Genomic DNA, 19150 nt, shown 5'->3' with positions numbered 1-19150 from the left:
TTTGTTTAAAAATTAAATGATTTATTCCCTAACTTTTGTTTTCCGCTTTTCTGACTTTTTCAATTTTTTTTTTTTTTGAGTAAAAGCTTGGATTTCAGAAATCAGGAAACGCACCCGAGCATCTCAACTAGGTTGACACCCTCTTAGCGTTTGCATCACGCTTCTAAAAACCAGAAAATATATTAAAGATAAAGTAAAAAGTTTTACAAAACAAACCAAAATTAAAGTTCAAATATTCTTTATAATTTGCTTGGTTAGGGGATAAGACTCCTTTACTGCAGGTTGTGTCTAATCCAGTACCTGATGATGAACTGGATAGGCTATACTGATGGTGATGGTAATTGGAATTTGGATGCTTTAACTCATTATTTACCAGAGGAGTGGGTTATGAGAATAGCGAATTCTATTCCTTCTAATTCAGATAACGGAGTCGACTTTATTTACTAGGGTGCTTCTCAATCTGGAAATTTCACAACTAAGTCAGCTTATTGTGAAGTTGCGGATCAAGGATGGAATGATGTATCAGGAAATTGGAAAGTTATTTGGAGTTGGATAGGTCCTGAAAGGATCTTTTTTTTTTTTGTGGTTGATTCTTCATAATCGGCTGCTTACTAATGTGGAAAGAGTTCGTCGTCATATTTCTGGTGAGTCCACTTGTTCGAGGTGTTTGGCAGATGAGGAGTCTATTGAGCATATTCTGCACGGTTGTGCTTTTGCAAATTTGTTTTGGAAAAATGTAATGAACCCAACTGATTGCATCTTTAAATTTCAATGATTGGTTCTTGGGAAACATATCTGGCAATATTAGTTTTGGTAATTACAAAGAATGGACTTTGTTCTTTGGAGTGGCTATTTGGTATTTGTGGATATGGAGGAACGAAAGCATTTTTGCAAAAAAGAATGATTCAACAGCTCAAATTCGACTTAGAATAGAGAAACATGTTAGTCAAATTGTGAAAGCTAAAGATTTGAGTGGGCTGTTTGGTAAGCAGGGGAAGAACTTGATGAAGCAAACTATTCAAATGGGTTGGCTTTGTCCTGGGTTGAATTGGATCAAGATAAACACAGATGACGCTTTGAATCGTTCATCAAAAATGACTACAGCAGGGGATCTCGCTAGGGATGGCAATGGCAGGTGGCTTGGTAGTTTCAGTGCTAATCTTGGCATAGGGTCTATTCTTGGTGCCGAGCTAAGAGGAGTGTTGCATGGTTTAGAATTGGGTTGGGATCTTGGTGAAAGAAAGAATTTGGAAGTGGATAATTTAACTGTCGTTGACAAAATAAACGGGAATGAAATGGCAGGGCAGTATTCGAACGTGATTTTAGCTATTCAAGCTTTGTTGAGAAGAGATTGGATAGTTTCAATTAAGCATGTCTATCGAGAGGCGAATTTCGCAGCGGATCATTTAGCTTCCATTTCCGATGACCATCAGTTAGGAGTAAGAAGACATGGCAATCCTCCGATCTCTTTAATTCCTTGGCTTGTTCACGACGTGAATAGAGTAGTTTATAGTCGTTCTGTAGCGATTAGTTAATTTTGTTCAGGTTATGCTTCTTTTCTTGTACTAAAAAAAGTTCAAATATTTTTTTGTTTCATCTGGTGTTCCATTAAACTCTCTCATCTCTCTAGACTCTCTTTTTTTTTTTCAGAAACCCTAGCCGCAATTAAAGGGAGGTAATTTTGCTATTTTCTTGATGGATACGGAACGTAGATTTGAAGTGCTATCAGTAATACTCTCTCAATCAGACTTATTCAAAGACCAAAGAGTCGATTTATGGTTTAAAATAACCTTCGAGTGGAGCAGACGGATTGCCAAGTTGCATATTCAAAGAACTCCGTCGACGCGATTGAAGAAATTAGATAAAATTTTCTGTTATTTTACTGATGTTCTATTATTGTATCTCTTGAATGTATTGATTTATTCCATATTTGATTAAGTTGTATTTTTATTTTTCTATTAATAAAATTTGTATTTTTCTATTGATGAAATTTTCATTTTTCTAAAAAAAGTTTTAAATATTCATTCTTTAAAAAAAATTTAAATAACATATTAATTATTACGTATAATTCTGATAAAAATAATTCATTCAAATATCTTGTGATTTAAGGTTTTGATACAAAAATTATGTTGAATTTTTGGCATGAAAAAGGTTTTTTTTGGAATGTTTTTATAGAAAGAAATTTAAATTTTTATATGTAAATGTTAGTCAATTAAATATAAAAACTTAATTGACGTAAATAAAAGATAATTTAATCTATCAACTTATTAGTCTAAATAGGGGCGAAAGCAGGACTCCAATTTAGAATAGTTAAAATTTTCACGTTCTGCTATTTAGAATAATCAAATGACAAAAAATAAGGTTTAAATGTGGTAATTAGCACTTAAAACTGTCCCTACAAGAAAAAACTGCCCCTAGCACTTGTAGGGGGAGGTATTATAGAAAAAAGGGAAAAGGGTCATATATGCCCTTAACGTTTGACTCGAGGATCAAGTAAGCCCTTAATGTCCGGAAAGGTTCAAATATGCCCCTAACGTGTTAAAAATTGAACAAGTAGGCCCTCCGGTTTTGACAATTAGGCCCCCAACGTCTCATTTATAAGTTAAAATAGGGGCTTGCTTGTTCACCTTTTAAGACGTTAGGGGCACAATTGAACCTTTTCGGACGTTAGGGGCTCACTTGATCCTGTAAACAAACCTTAGGGGCATAAATGACCCTTTTCCCTAGAAAAAACCGTTCATAGCATCTCTATTTTCTAAAAAAATTTCTCCGACGAGGAAGATCGGCCGACCCTCCTCGACCCTCTCCTGAGTTTAAATATGTATCAAAATTTATATTAACTAATTATAATAAATCTGTAAAATAATTTAACGATCCAAATATTATGTGAATTTGTTGTGCTACAAAGTTATAGAAAAATATAATTTTTGTATAAATGTTAGTCAATTAAATCAAAAAAATTTACTGTGTAGCACAACAATCAAGTGTTATGTATTGAAAACTGGGCGTCTAACAATCATCATATAGGACTGCACACTAGAATCACTGTGTAGAATTGAACACATATTTTGAGACACTCAAACAATGTGTTGAAGGTCATGCTGGTCGCAGCAAAATACAAGGGACAATACGAAGATAACACTGAGCACGAAAACCTCAACAATATGAAGAGGAAAATAAAAGTTGCAAAAACATAGGGAAGACTTGATAAGAAGATCTCTCTACATACCTCAAATGTTAAATTATTTCATTGGATTCCATAAATTTGAGCAACAAAAATATTTGAATTCAAGCTTTAAGCGCTGCTCCCGCTTTGACAAGGTCTTCGAGGGCCTTGGAGATCTGTGCCTCAGATAAACCTTCCAACCGAATGCCCCTCTCAACACCCATATCTGCATATATAATTCACACAAAGAAGATGTAAAAACACAATAATAATGATATTAAAAAAAATGAACATTTCAAAATATTTTATAAACTTTTCTAAAAATAGAAAAATAACGTAGAAATAGTTTCAAAAATGTCGAGATGCAAAATTAAAGAAAATTTCCAACAAACATATTTTGTGACTTATAAGCTTGGCTCCTACTTTTCTAGCATTTTTTCCTTGTCAAAGATAGATGAAATGCAACCAATCTGTGAGCTGTAATTCTCTCTACCAAACCGCGACTCACATTTCCTTATTCTACTTTCTAATTGGTCCAAGTCCATGACTAGAGTACCAATAGAGTTGTCCGGCTGGCTTTTCTCTGCTGCTAATTCCAGGACATCTTTATAGTTACCCTCCGTAATTACACCAGCAATGTTGTACAGCAATAGGATTTCACAGGCTTTCCTCATACCCACAGCTAGCTAAGTTAGCCCTGCAAACTCGACTTGGCCCTCGTGATCAAGACTCTAGTTTATAGGTTTAAGGGCTTATCATATCTCTGGAACATACTACAGTTTTTAGTTGTCGAAAAGTTGCAAATGATTAATAATGGATATGGCATCTAAACTAGATGGCGTAGTTAAAAATATGGGTGCATCATTCCTAAAACGATCATAATTACGTCAAACTAAAACAAACTGCATCCAAGAACTTGTGAATTGGGATGATTTATTGCGTGAACACTTGGATCAAATTATTTAGAAAGCATTATAATTTTCAATCTCACTGGACGGCGGCATTATAATTATGAAACTTAATACCATATGCATAAGCAACCAAACAGAGGAATAAATTGCACACATACTAGAGCATGATGAAAATAAAAACTCAATCAACATGGAATTTTAGTTTGAGTTGGAACAAAAAATGAAAAACAAAACTGAATTAGGTAAAAATTGAAGGGAAAAGAAATACCATATCTGGCCCATAGCTGAGGCTGGATGTTGCTGCATTCACGGATTAGGATGGGGAGTTTAGGGTTGAGAGACTTGAGATCCTTGTAATTGTTCTCCACGAATGCTCTGTGTCAGCGTGAAGATTAATAAAATGATAGTAGATGATCATAATAAATTAAAAAGGAAAAATAGATAACCTAGCAGATGAACTTGACGGTGAAGATTGGCAGAGCAGAATCCGAAGCTCTTTAAGATATCCACAAACTTGTCCTCTCCATGCCATTCTTGATTCTTCCGTCGTTCTCCCCCGCTGGCTGGCTATACGCTCCTTTTATTTTATTGGATCGGGCCTTCAAATTTACATTTACAAGTGGGCCTAGAGCCCGAAATATAAAAAAACCCATTATCTCCTATATATATATTCTTCATCTGTATTGATTATTGGGAGGCGATCATCAGCCGCATCGTTTCTACCGCACACGACACATCAGGTAATATTTTATTTATTCTGTTTTAATTTTGTTTCTTTTGATCTTCTCGTAATCCGTCAATCTGTTTGATTGTGTTTCCGATTATAGATCGACTCGCAGTGTTTGCTACTTTAGACTCAGATCGCTCACGGCTTTAGCAGATTATCCTAAGTGAATTTTTACTTATTTATTCTCATTTTATATTAGCTTTTTAAGATTATTTGCTTATATTTTGAACTGGTTCCAGGTTTTCCATTTTGTAGGAGCTGTTGGATGTCATCTTATCTTAATCATTAAGCAATCATCCATTTTATTTTTTATTTTTGTTTTCAAGTTTGAACGTGAATCCTTGACGTTAAATTTAATTGTAATATTGAAGTCAATATATAGCATCTTGTTAGGTGGTTGATGATATTCGTCTGCTAATTTGATGCACTCTGACTGATGTATTAGCAGATGAGTATATTGTCTTCTTTCAATTTTTCTCTTCAAATTTGCCTTAATTATTCCATCTCTCTTTATGAAAAGAAGGCTTTGCAATCCTTACCTAACATTTTTGCTTGTTTGTGATTTCATTCTTCTATCTCCTTAATTTTATTTTCTCTCTTACCTTTTAGATTATTATATATACAGATGTTAATTAAATTGAATGAATAGCATGGTATAATTATTAAAATTAAAACAGTAATTAACCATAAAATAAATATATGTATTGGTATATATAAAATTTTAATTATATAATTAAAATATTAAAATTATTCTTTACGTCTTTATAAACTCCATTCAATTACTACTCTCTCTTTCTTGTGATCTTTGTTTTTTGATTTTTTTCTTAGTTTAAATTCCAACTGATTATTGCATCTAATGTGTAATTGCTCCTAACCAATTTCCCCAGTTTTATTTTCTCTGTATATTGAATTTTCTGCCTTTTGTTGCACCTGATGTGTAATGATTTTATGCTTTTTTGCAGGTAGTCTGTCTGCTGCTCTTTTAGACCGCGTCAAAATGTCAGACAGTCACGAGACTGATAAAAATATCGAAATATGGAAGATTAAAAAGCTTATAAAAGCACTGGAAGCTGCTCGAGGCAATGGCACCAGCATGATTTCTCTTATCATGCCTCCTCGTGATCAGATATCCCGTGTTACTAAGATGCTTGGAGATGAGTTTGGAACAGCTTCAAACATTAAAAGTAGGGTCAATCGTCAATCTGTGTTAGGGGCAATTACCTCTGCCCAGCAAAGGCTCAAACTTTATAACAAGGTTCCTCCTAATGGCCTTGTGCTTTACACTGGAACAATTGTCACTGATGATGGCAAAGAAAAGAAGGTGACCATTGATTTTGAGCCTTTTAGGCCCATCAATGCATCCCTTTACCTATGTGACAACAAATTTCACACGGAAGCTTTGAATGAGCTTTTGGAATCTGATGACAAGTTTGGCTTTATTGTCATGGATGGCAATGGGACCCTTTTTGGTACACTTAGCGGTAACACCCGAGAGGTTCTTCATAAGTTTACTGTTGACCTGCCAAAGAAGCACGGTAGAGGAGGGCAATCAGCTCTTCGATTTGCTCGACTTCGGATGGAGAAGCGTCACAACTATGTTAGGAAGACAGCGGAGCTTGCCACCCAATTTTATATTAACCCTGCTACCAGCCAGCCCAATGTGTCGGGATTGATTCTGGCTGGATCTGCTGACTTCAAAACTGAGCTGAGTCAGTCTGATATGTTTGATCAACGTCTTCAAGCCAAAATTCTGAATGTGGTTGATGTTTCATATGGAGGGGAGAATGGTTTTAATCAAGCAATTGAGCTGTCATCAGAAATTCTATCCAATGTGAAGTTTATACAGGAGAAGCGCCTGATAGGAAAGTATTTTGAAGAGATTAGCCAGGATACTGGAAAATATGTCTTTGGTGTTGAAGACACGCTGAAAGGGTTAGAGATGGGGGCTGTTGAAACTCTCATTGTGTGGGAGAATTTGGATATTGCTAGATATACTTTGAAAAACAGCACTACTGGTGAGATTATGATAAAACATTTGAATAAGGAGCAGGAGGCTAATCAGAATAACTTAAAGAATACGGGCAGTTCAGATGAATTAGAGGTTCAGGAAAAGATGCCACTGCTCGAGTGGTTTGCTAATGAGTACAAGCGGTTTGGTTGCACTTTGGAGTTTGTGACCAACAAATCACAAGAAGGATCTCAGTTTTGTCGAGGTTTTGGAGGGATTGGTGGAATTCTACGCTACCAGCTTGATATGAGGGATTTTGATGAGCTTTCTGATACTGAGGTTAATGATGACTCAGAATAGCAATCAACCAACTCTACCCCGTTGCTGGTGCAGGAGAATGGGGTGAAAATGCTTGCACCAGCGGGCGAGCGCTGCACGCGAGATATGGTGTTTGCGGATGCTCGATGCTCAAAATATTTGTCACGATTTTAATTGAGGTTCTTTCTTGAAACTCAGATTCATTATCTTGTTTGTTATCCTGTGAATTTTGCTCTCTAATTTCGTGTAATGGTTTCTGATTGAAGGAAATCAAGTGGTTCTCATGGAGCAGCAGGTGGAAGTAATGTGGAGGTCAAAATGAATGCGAATATTGGTACAACTTAAGCTTGATCATATTGATCTGAGTGTTTGATGTCGGAAATGAAGACAGATGGTTTTTTTGGATCTTATTTTTATTATCTGATATGTGTTGTTTCTTCTCTTTAGAGAATATTGGACTAGCAATAAGTTTGGTTTGTGGAATACTGTTATTTTCTCTATAGCGACACTATGTTTAATATCTCGGTTATGATACTTGCAATAAGTTAAAAATCGTGGCTGGTGCCATTGATATTTTTTAATCTGATTGTGTTTACATTTTTTTGCTTGCTGGCACACAAATTTAATTATTATTTTTTAGCTAGCCGAGGTTCCAGGTTGAGCTACGCCTGGTAATTGTTGGATTTTTAAATATAGACAGACATGATATAAAATGAAGATAAACAGGTTTGTATCGATTTTAAACATGTTTGTAATGTCAGCAGATAAGTATTGTAACTGCGCATGAAGCAATTAGTTTTGCAATACGAAGTTAAGCGGTCTGAGTTTGATATGGAAAGATTATTAATTAATTTGTGTATGATCTGATGCATTTATTGATTAAATAGTAAGGATTATATTAGCATTTAAAACAAAAAATATTAAAGTTGGTACATAATATTGATTGATTTTACTGCATTCACAATATGAGTATTTAATTTAAAAATCAAGTAGTCATTAACATATGAAAATACAAAGTCCATCACCATATTTATTGTAAATGATTTTGTTATTTTCATTCACTTTAAATCATTTGAAATGACAAAGTCATTAAATTTTTCATCATGTTATTATTTACATGCTTGTTTTAGATCATACATAATTTATCTTAGTTTGCATATCTTTGTTCATGATCATATATCATAAAATTCCGAGATTGATCCATGCATATTTTTCCCTCCAATTTAATGTTCTTAAGAACAGTCTAATATCCATTTGGTACAATCAGATTATACAGTGCAGTAATTGAAATAACAATTTAATGGATGTTGTTCTAGTAACAGAAAAATGGGTATACAAAAAAATCAATGTTTTCACATTGTCTATTTTTGGTAACAATGCCATCAAGTTTTATTTTTTTTTTCAATATCCATTTACAACTATAGTTTTGCATTTGGGGATAGATTAGTTAAATAACATGTCTTATTAGACTTCTGGGAGTCCATTTGATCATTTATAGTTTTTTTTGCCAAAACTCAGCATTTAAAGAAGACAGAGCTTCCTAAAAGTTAGTAGGATCCTCTTTTAAGGAATAGACATGGAAATCAAGATCATAATCTTTCGAAATTCTAACTCTTTTACTTCTTTTGATCTCAATTATATATCATTAATAATCTCTTTACTCCTGACCACAAGAGTATTACTAGATGATTCCCCGCTATTTTTCAAATTAAAAAAAAATATTTTCATAAAAACAGTATCCATGGATTCAATAATCACACATCCAGTCAAGTCATAGAATCTATAAATTTTGTCATTGACTGCATACCCGGTGAAAACACATTCATAAGCTCTACTTACTAATTTTATTCGTTCCAGATCAGGAATTTAAACATAGGCCGAACAACCTCAAGTTTTCAAATAAGACAAGTTTGGTTATCTTTTTTTCAAAATCTTATAAGGTGAAACCTTATTATAAGATTTTGAAACTCTATTAAGCACATAGCAAACAATCAACAATATTTCACCCCACCGATAAAAAGCAACACCATAATTCAATAAAATAGACACGATAGTTTTAGCAAATAATCTACTTTTTTCTTTTGGCTTTACTGTTCATTTCAGGTGAATAAGGTGCGGATCTTTCATGTACAGTACTATGCAAGTTATAAAATTTTATAAACATGCTTGATACCTCTATCATTGTGAAACCTTTTTATTTTCTTCTTGAACTGATTTTCAATTTCTGTTACAAATAACTTAAACATGTTAAGTGCATCATTTTTATTTTTCATCAAATACACATATATAAAATCAGAACAATCATAAGTAAATGTGATAAAGTATTGTTTGCCATTTCTAGTTAAAGTAAAGTTCATATATATCTTAATGTATTAAATATAAAGACTCAGATTCTCTAATTACTGATCTATATGACGTCTTAATTCTTTTAACTTGACTGCAAAATTCATATTTTCAAATTCAGTTAATGTCATTTTAAGAATTAAACCTAAAGCACCCATGTTATTAATTATCCTTTTATTAACATGAACGAGTCTAGAATGCCAAATATTAAATGCACAAAAAATCATCAGCTTTCGCGTGTTTTGCATGTTTAACATAAACTTTTAATTTTAGCCAAATGACCAAAAAAAGCCAAACTTTTCATGAATTTTTTACAAAAGTCCAAACCTGTCAATTTTATCCAATTTGCCCTGAAACGTATGATTTCATTTTAATTATGTTCAATCATGTCATTTTACTTATGTGGCGCTTACGTGGTGCTGATGTGGCATGTGTAATTGGGCATAATTGAAAAGAAATCATGCATTTCATGACAAATTGGATAAAATTAAAAGGTTTGAACTTTTGTGAAACTTTCATGAAAGAATTGGCCTTTTTTGATCATTGGGCCTTTAATTTTGACAAAAAAATACACGAATTTTCTATAATATTGATAATTAATATATAAGTGTAATTATCAAAAAGAGTTTTGATATATTTAAACTCAAAAAGGTTATCAAGAAAGTAGTGTTTTAATAGGATTGAAAAACATGTTTTTGAGTAAACCCTAGACGTGTTGTTTGCCTATAAATACACACTTAAACCTAGGGTTTTATTTATGTAAAAATTAAACACAAACCATTATGAAATAAGCTAAATTACATTAAGTTCGAATTTTTTTTGAAAAGCAAAAGGTGCTAGCACACATGCACTAATTTTAGAGAGAAACTGTTCATGTAGATACTTATTTGGAGGCATTATGATCCGAGGTAAGATATCACCAAAGTGAACCACCTCTCTTCCTTCCTACATAGCTGTTGTGAACTCGTCATTCGGTTAGTTTTATACACATTTATGTCAATAATTGAATTATATGGATCTTGTTTTTGGATTTTGAATGAAAAAATTAAAAATCTGCTACGTTATGAACCTAAAAAATCCAACAACAAATACTATTAAACAAACATCTAACCTTAGAGGATTCTAACATATAATAAACAACTATGGATTTTATACATGCATAAAGCTGAAACCGAATTTAAAAGTGAGATTGATTTTATTATTTATCATCTTGAATACCTATACAACCACTAATTACATATTTCATGGCAATCCTACGGTTTCTATGCGTTTGATTAGTTTTGAACTAAATTAACGTGATTATCTGATTGATCCTATTAATATTGGATACGGACATACATCCAAATGAATAAACAAATTCAACATGCTCACTGCAAAAATTGATATACATATAAGGTTAAAGATACTTTTAAACCTCATTTTGGAGTGTCTGCCGGTTGTCTGTAATTTATCTGTCTGTAGAGTCAAATTTAAGATCTAGTCAAAATACGAAAGTTGTTTTTCTGGTCAACACGAGTCCACTAGTCTAAATAGGGGTCAATTCGAAGTTTGAACGAAGCGGAAAACGCCAAGACAAGTTGTTAGGCCGAAGATCTGGCATCGTAGCCCATGATGCCATTGATGACATGGAACCACAATACCATTATTTACGTGAAGGCGGCGTCCTGACTAGGAATGGTCCGGAAAATTACATAAAAATAATTTACAACTAATTACATAACCACTAGTTTAAACGGGGAATGATTCCGAATTTTGATGAGTCCGCAAACACAAAAATAAAGTTTGGGACCTTAATCAAATACTTGGGAGTGCTAAGGGAGGAAGAATCATGGCGCCAATTGAATTAGAAGCGGCGTCAATTCACTGTGGCGGTTGTGCCACAAGTCCAAGGTCTGCCGGGGTTCGGATTTTCAACTGTAAAACATGCAAAAAGTGACAAAAAACGATTAATAGAACGCATAATTAAGTCTCTAGGATTGATAATCAATTAATAGAACGCATAAAATCAATCAAAAACATCCTAAAGATGGATTTAGGAGCGAAATCAATGAGAATCATGACAAATTATTCAAGAAAATAAAAAACCCTAATTGTGCATTTTAATAAACTGAAACTAAATTCAAATGTAAAATAAATATACTTATGTATATAGGGACTGGTTACAGTCCTCATAAGTACCGTTCTAAGTCTTGAGGTCATTTTTTGGTAATGCGGATGCAGAATTCAGTGTAGAATGTTATGCAACAGTTTATTCTTGAAGTTCTAAACCGTAGAAGTTTGATTTGATTGACAAAGGGTGTTTAATGCCGGCTGCGATTTGGTGTTTGGTGGATGGAAATTAGAGTTTGTATATGTAAAATTGATTTAATTAATTTTTATTATTATTTTATGTCACCCCTTAATTACTGTACACAAGGTGATATATATATGGCAAAATCCATCCTAAGACCCCTCTACTTTACCATTTTGACTCGATAAACTCCTATCCCAAAGTCCGTTACTGATGGATCCCTTTACTTTCAAAAATCACATTTTTAGGCCCTTACGTGGATGGAAAATGGCAAGTGTGTTTCACTCTCTGTTATATGAGAGTGTAAAAAATAATTGTCCGATTCTTTTAACTTTTAACCCCTGTAAACAACAGCTACCCTAACCAGAGAAACCAAAATGAAACTCAAATTTGGTTGCGCGCATTTTCTTCCTCTCAAACAAAGACGACAAAAAAAATGGAGCAGATTCAGTGAATTATTTTCTGTTCCACAAAATTGTAATGTGCAAAAGATTCAGAGTAAGTTCCACAATGGGGTTAATAATGGGCATCACATACACATCGAAAGACAGCCATTAACAACATTTGAGACAATCTCTTGCTTATTCATCCATCGAAGTGAGTAAGCGGTTATAAACTTCCTCATCAATTCTTGATCATCCCTAAAAGTTGACTCCAATTTAATTCCAAATAAGTTTTTTTTTACATAATGTAAAAAAAGGTAACCGTTTTCTTTCTTAATTTTTGTAATTTTATTTTAGTTTGCCTCTTATAATGTTTGATTTAATTATCTGTTTTTATCAAATAATCCAATTTTAAAAACTAAAACAAATTTGTGTGTTTATCAACCTCTTCCCCTTCCATGATTACCAAGTATTGAATCCCATAGTGAGAAAACTATAAAAAATCCTTAAGTTTTTTTTATAATCTGAAATATTTTCCTAATTACAATTATAGTTTATGATTTTTGGTCATGAAATTGCATGATCACAATAATAGAACTGTTTATTAAATTTCATATTTGATATGTTTCTAAATTTGCAAATCTAATTGATGATATTTCAACAATAACAATCACTATTTAGACTCCAAATTAAAATCCAGAAACAAAAATTCAAAATTTTGTAAATGAAACAATTTGTTCATCAGTAAATATATAAGAACCCGACATGGTAGAAATAATGAGATCCTCATTGAATGATACTTTTTTTTTATTCTTATATAACAATTTGGCAATAATGGCTTAAAAATATTGATGATGATGATTCAGCAATGGTTTTCATCTTACTTTAAATTTTTGATTGTTTACTTTGATTTTGATTTTACTCTTTATTGTTGAAATTATATTTATTAATATCAATAATTATAATAGTTATTCTCACCGCATTTACCGCGACGAACGACAAAAAGATCCACCACCAATCATGCATCCACGTGATCTTCTTCTGGATTCTTTTCTGCCTATTGCCAAAGTTTCTCGGGACTCCTATTACCTTCGTTAACTTCCTTTTAATTAAGGCCAGAGATTAGTAGACATTTCATCATGTCCAAGCGGTTATTTTCACTACCATATTTGAATTCATTAACCATAACAATGGAGGACTAAGTATGGCTTTTGGAATATTATATCTTTTTGTTTAATAGTTGAAATTTATTGGCCGGCAACTGTCACCGGAGGAGGAAAGTTTTAATTATAATTCCATAACCATCATCATGTTGCTGGCCCTGCCACTTACGGTTGTTTGCTGCTGTTTGTCTTTTTCGCCACCACTCCTCTTCTCTGCATCGAACCACCGCTGCCTGCTCTCCAACGGAAGTAAATTGAAGGACAAGATGGCAGTTTCTCTAATGTAAGTAACACTTATCTCGGCAAAATAAGGTATGTGTTCTTCACTTTTACTAAATTTCTTTCTAAATTTGGCTTTATTTTCTGTGTTCTCGTTTCATAATTTTTAGTGTAAGAATTGCTTGGTTGGTTGCATTATACAGCAACAAAAATTAGGCCTTTCTTTATAATTGTTTGCTGAGATTTTTGATGAAAAATAATTTTTCCATTTTTAAGTTTGCTTTTAGAAAGATAAGAGTAATTTATGTCAATTTGTTCTCCTACTCAAAAAAAATTTTGGCAGATGATAAAATTTGACAGTTAATACAAACTTCAATTAATCTACTATAAAATTTGACAGTTTATTAAAGAAAATTTCTTTGGTAGATGATAAGAATGTTTTTTGTGAGCATGTTCGTTGTCTTCATCGAAGTCGGAGAATTAGGTATAAGGTGTTAATTACATTATAACTTCATTTCATTCTAAAAGTTAGGTTCTTCAAATTGATTCTTGAAAATGAAGTATAATTTGTTCAAATATCACGATTCTAACTATTGAAAACTCAATCGAAATCAAATCCATAATAATAAAGTTTATTATTTAAATTACCAACTATATATTATTTTTAGATATTTGTATAATTATACGTTTATCTTTTACTCTATTTAGATCTCACTAATTATACATAAAATTTGTCATTTCAATTTGTGAAGTTAAAGTACTCCTTGTGAGGTTAAAGTACTCCTTGTGAGGTTTCATACTCCTTGTGAGAATATTGTACTCTTTGTGAGGTTAAAGTACGTTGATGGCCTCTACCATCTGCAATGTTCAAGATAAGTTCTGATATAGCTTTGATATAATAACAGTTGTTGATATAATTTGTTTGAAAATTTTGAGTTTTATCACTTATTATAATTCTCATTGTCTTTCAGGAATAATATAACCCGAAGTTGCGAAGACACTGGAATAAGTCGAGAAAGATATTCCATCAACAATAGAAGTCATAATTTTATACCGTTCGCTTACTTTGCATATGTTAAGCGAATGTGTACTTGGATGTCCCATAAAATGGCTAAAAAGTCCTTAAAGCCTCCTTTTTAGGAGTTATTATTGTAATCTATGTTATATAGCTCTCACAAACATTATGTACTTCTATTTAACGAAATTAATACAATTACTATTTTGCCAAAAAAAAAATTATAATAGTTATAATTGGATTCAGTTTTTCAAATCTAAACAATTTCTTATTGAGTTTTACAAATAATTTGTTAATCATATAAACCAACACTTCTGCTAATAACTGTCTTTATATCATACATCTGGTTTTAAGTTGGACTTGTCCTTTAACTTTTCTATGGAAGTTAATATTGATATATTATTATTCAGGCAATTAAATCATAAACTATTTATTTTCTAAACACAGAAAAACATATGTCGGTGTTAGCTTGTTTTCATTTTGATTGTTTGAATGCATGTGACATCTTTAAATGTTTACATGAAATGTTTCAATGTTTTTCAATTAATGATGAAAAGGCAAATAAAAGTCACGGAATAAAAAACTTTTTAGTAAATATTTCTGAGATGAAAGATTTTGAGGCAGCAATTCAATACTGATGACATCACTATTATCCCAAATTTTTGCTACTGCCTTGCTCCTAGGGATGGCAATGAGTAGGGAATTCCCCATTTCCTGTGGGGATCCGCCCCTAATGGGGTGGGTAATTCCCACCAATTACCTCCATGGGTACGGGGATAGGGGAAAATCATTCCCCAACCACGGAAATGGGGAGGGGACGGGGAGTATAGTCCCCACCCTATGGGGATCCCCATCCCCGTCCCCATGGGGATCCGATTTATATTTATATTTATATATATTTATATTATATTATAAGTTCTAGTATGTTATTTATAATTTTAAATAATTTAACATAATTTTTTTTCTTAGTTTCTATTTAGTTATAAATATATAATATTATAAAAGGTAATAATATTTTCTATAATGATTTTTTTCAAATTTCTTATGAAAATAATAAAATTATTTATAAATTATATTTAATTGTACGGGGAACGGGGTCCCCATGGAGATAGGGAATCCATAGGGATGGGAACGAGGATGATTTTATCCCCATTAATTAAATGGAGACAGGGATGGGAATTTCCCATAGACGCGGGGATGGGGATGGGGATGGCTTCCCCATCCCCACCCCGCCCCATTGCCATCCCTTCCTTACAATTAAGGTTTGTTTATTTTTGGTATTTTGTTTTATAATTCAAGATTGTTAATTTTACTATGGTAACTTAATGTATTAACAACTAAGCAATTACTTAAGTATTATTTTGTGATATGTTAATCTTTTTCTTCTAGAAAATTCATCCCCTATTTGGGCGTTTTTTTCCCCCTGTATGGGAGTTTATACAATATAAATGACTTAATATTATATTTAATTTTAATGATATTTAATTCTGCAAGAGGGCTTCTCATTTGACCCCTCTAGCTCACATCTCTCCTCGACTGCCTCATCGGACACTCAGGTAAGATCAAATTAAATTTTATTATTGTTTTTAATTTAAATAATCAGGTATCCTATGCTGGTGATTGTTGCTCTGTATGATTTCGACATTTCAATTTTTGTTTTTCAACAAATTAAGGTACTATTTATAGCACATTAACCGCTACCAACTGTAAGTAATTTCTTCATTTTTTATTATTTATGTTTATTGTTCGTTACTGCTACCGTTCAACAAATTATCCACATATTGGTATTTAATTTGTTAAATGAATGTGTAATTGGATGGCTCAAAAGTAGCCGCGAAGTCCACTTTTAGTTCTTTTATTTCAAGAGGGTTCGTTATCTTCATGAGATGACCTTTCTTATTATATTTATATATTGTTATCTTTGGCAACAAAAAAACCCCTATAAACTTTATTCACATAAAATAAAAACATCTATAAGAACATTTTTCCTTTTCTTCCTCATTTAACTAAAGGCCTAATGTCTTTAAAACCCCCCGACTTTTTAGTCCCTTTTCAATCATACCCTGACGTTGAAAATTTGTCAATTTTACCCTATTTTGCATTTTTGTGTTTCAATTGTACCCTGAAAAATTAAATTAACGTCTTTTGCATTTGAAAATTTGTTTAAAACATTTTCCATGTCTCGCATATATTGATTGTATATTTTTAAAATTTATTTAAATTTAGTTAAATTAATTAAGAATTTAAATTAGTGTTAATTTGATTATGGTTTTTAGTTAGTTTTTAAAAATAAAGGACTTATTTGTACTTTTTTGAATAAAAAAGAATTTAATTTCATGTTTAGACTTAATTAATTGAATGATTTCATCATTTAAGTAAAAAAATTAACAAAAATTAAAATATTGGGGTACAATTGAAAACGGAAAATTCAAAATTGGGTAAAATTGACAAATTTTCAACGTCGGGGTGGAATTGAAAAAAAGTTTAAAGGTGAGGGGTTTTTGAGTGATTAGGCCTTAACTAAAATCCATTACCAGATTTAAATAATTGTGCTGTGTTCTTTGAAATTTTCTTCCAAAATAGTTGATTGTTGTTTGGTAAGTCTAAGTTTCTTTCTCGGACTTCCATCTTCATCTTCATCACTAATTGTGAAAAGTAAAACTAATTAACAAGTATTCAACTTCAGATTAGCAGCCTATATAATCAAGATGAATTGAATAGGAACTAATTGTCCAAGAAATATTACAAGTCATCAACATTAGGGTGGTAAATTTTATTCAGAAATCCAATTGAAGGAGATTTGTAAGGGTACCCATCTGGCAGATCTTCCAAAGACCACCTTCATAAAGACCTGCAAGCATTAAAATACAAGAATTTTGTAAAAAATAAAATAAAATAAAATAAACACAATCTTGCAACAAAATCCATTCCACAAAATACGAAAGAACTCTTTACAGCATTAAGCATTTGTAATATTATCTCGGGTGAAATAAGATGGGTTTTGCCTATATATATAGTGGTTACCTAGGTTTAGGTTAGCTATTGGAGTTTACTAGGTTTTGGGTTAGGTTATGTCATGTGTGTAGAGTGGCAATAATTTACTCAAATAATAGAATTATATTCAAGTCGATGATTATTATATAAGCAAATAAATAATATAATTTTACGTACTCAAGTTGAAAATGGTCTTTAATTTTGAATGGAAGAAGATATGAATGATTGAGATTGTTCTTTTCTAATAATGTTTTTTTATAGTTATGAAAGAATTTACAAGAAGCAATCCCTCTCCATTTACTTTATTTTAACAAAAATAAAATGAAAAGGCATAAATTTGATTGAAAAGACTATAGCTAGAAAAACATAAAAATATCACCACTCATATACTAAATCAACCTAACAGTAATAAATTTAGTATTCAGAATAAAATATACAACCCTATTAGCATATGGTTTATATTTTCAATTCGATATGCATAAGATTTATATTTTGGTGTAAAAAAAAAGTGAGGATAGAGTTGTTTTTCAAGTATTAATTGTTTAATGTCTTATAATTTAACCCCCCTAATTTTTAAGATTGTCTACTTCATATGTTACATATAATAATTTGGCCCATCATTGAGTGCATTTCCAGTGGAGTGCTATTTTTTGTGTTAAATTTAGCATGATAAAGTGGTAAAATGTTATAGATAACATAGCGGCCTAATTTTTTTCTCCAAAGCACAATGGTAATACAGACATTTTAATAAGAGGTCTCGTGTTTAAACCTCACTCCCCCCTCCCTAATTATATATATAAAAAAACTATTTATTATGATAATTATCTCTTAATTTTATTAATTTTTAATTATTTGATAATTTTGTTAATTAGATATTTTAAACAAAAATCAATGTAATATTTTTTTGATGTAATAATGAGCTTTTGAAAAGAAATAATTAAGAGAATCAATGAACTATATAAAAATAAAGGCTTAATTGCATCAAAATATCATAAACTTTTGTGTGTTTTTGGTATTTAACATAATCTTTTTTATTTGAAATATTTAACATTATCTATCATTTTTTGGCATATTTAACATCGGTTGTGTATTTTTTTTTTGAAAAATAGTGCAATTTCACATTCAAAACGATGTTGTTTTACATCCATAACGGTGTCGTTTTACATCCAAAACGGTCACGTGGTCTTATATGCCAAAAAGTGATAGATAATGTTAAATATGTCAAGAAAAAAAGATTATATTAAATACCAAAAACACGCAAAAGTTGGTGATTTTTGGTGCAATTAAGCCAAAAATAAATTATTTAATTTTTTTATTATATTGATGTATGGTTTACTATTTAAAAAATCAAATCAACATCGTAAAATTAAAAAAAAGCACAAAATTTAAAATGAAGAAAGTAAAAAAAGAAATATATTAAAATAATAAATGAAAAAATAAACATGGTACAAGTTATAATTAATAAATTACTATAGGTTATTGTGGTTTAACATATGCTATAATTAGTGTTAAATTTAGCACGTGATATAGAATATATTAAATTTAGCAAAATTATAGCACTGCATTGAAATTGTATTTTATGACTTAATAGCACCTCCTTTTAGCATTGTATTGGAGATACTTTTACAATGTTATATCATGTGTTAAATTTAGCATCCGCTAAACTCTGTGCT

General features: G+C 31.6%; 2 protein-coding genes across 4 annotated transcripts; one reads left to right on the top strand and one right to left on the bottom strand.

The window, feature by feature from the left end:
• Window positions 1-3050: 3050 nt before the first annotated feature.
• LOC126673055 (NADH dehydrogenase [ubiquinone] 1 alpha subcomplex subunit 2) lies at window positions 3051-4663 on the bottom strand. The gene is made up of 3 exons (XM_050367013.2): window positions 4524-4663; window positions 4346-4452; window positions 3051-3392 (listed from the first exon to the last, which is right to left on the bottom strand). Exons 1-3 carry the CDS (start codon window positions 4607-4609, stop codon window positions 3289-3291), a joined length of 297 nt encoding a protein of 98 aa, XP_050222970.1. The 5' UTR covers window positions 4610-4663; the 3' UTR covers window positions 3051-3288.
• Window positions 4664-4727: 64 nt separating this feature from the next.
• LOC126673054 (eukaryotic peptide chain release factor subunit 1-3) lies at window positions 4728-7651 on the top strand. Of its 3 annotated transcripts, none has more exons than XR_007639258.2 (3): window positions 4728-4817; window positions 5767-7249; window positions 7337-7651. XR_007639258.2 is itself a non-coding variant. In XM_050367012.2 (2 exons), the coding sequence occupies exon 2, from the start codon at window positions 5802-5804 to the stop codon at window positions 7110-7112; it is 1311 nt and encodes a 436-aa protein (XP_050222969.1). In that variant the 5' UTR covers window positions 4728-4817; window positions 5767-5801; the 3' UTR covers window positions 7113-7250. The 3 variants fall into 3 exon arrangements, 1 of the variants encoding a protein (XP_050222969.1); XR_008790302.1 differs by lacking the exon at window positions 4728-4817 and adding an exon at window positions 4883-4967; XM_050367012.2 differs by lacking the exon at window positions 7337-7651 and having other exon boundaries at window positions 5767-7250.
• The last annotated feature ends 11499 nt before the right edge of the window (window positions 7652-19150 follow it).

Source organism: Mercurialis annua, linkage group LG3 (genome assembly GCF_937616625.2).
Source record: "Mercurialis annua linkage group LG3, ddMerAnnu1.2, whole genome shotgun sequence".
Classification (NCBI taxonomy): Eukaryota; Viridiplantae; Streptophyta; class Magnoliopsida; order Malpighiales; family Euphorbiaceae; genus Mercurialis; species Mercurialis annua.
This window is presented reverse-complemented; position numbering and strand designations above follow the sequence as displayed.

Coding starts and splice junctions, on each gene's coding strand:
- LOC126673055 (XM_050367013.2), bottom strand. CDS start 4,609: ATGGCATGGAGAGGACAAGTTTGTGGATATCTTAAAGAGCTTCGGATT. Junction 4,453..4,523: donor CCGTCAAGTTCATCTGCTAG/GTTATCTATTTT, acceptor ACGCTGACACAG/AGCATTCGTGGAGAACAATT. Junction 3,393..4,345: donor TCAGCTATGGGCCAGATATG/GTATTTCTTTTC, acceptor TTATATATGCAG/ATATGGGTGTTGAGAGGGGC.
- LOC126673054 (XM_050367012.2), top strand. CDS start 5,802: ATGTCAGACAGTCACGAGACTGATAAAAATATCGAAATATGGAAGATT.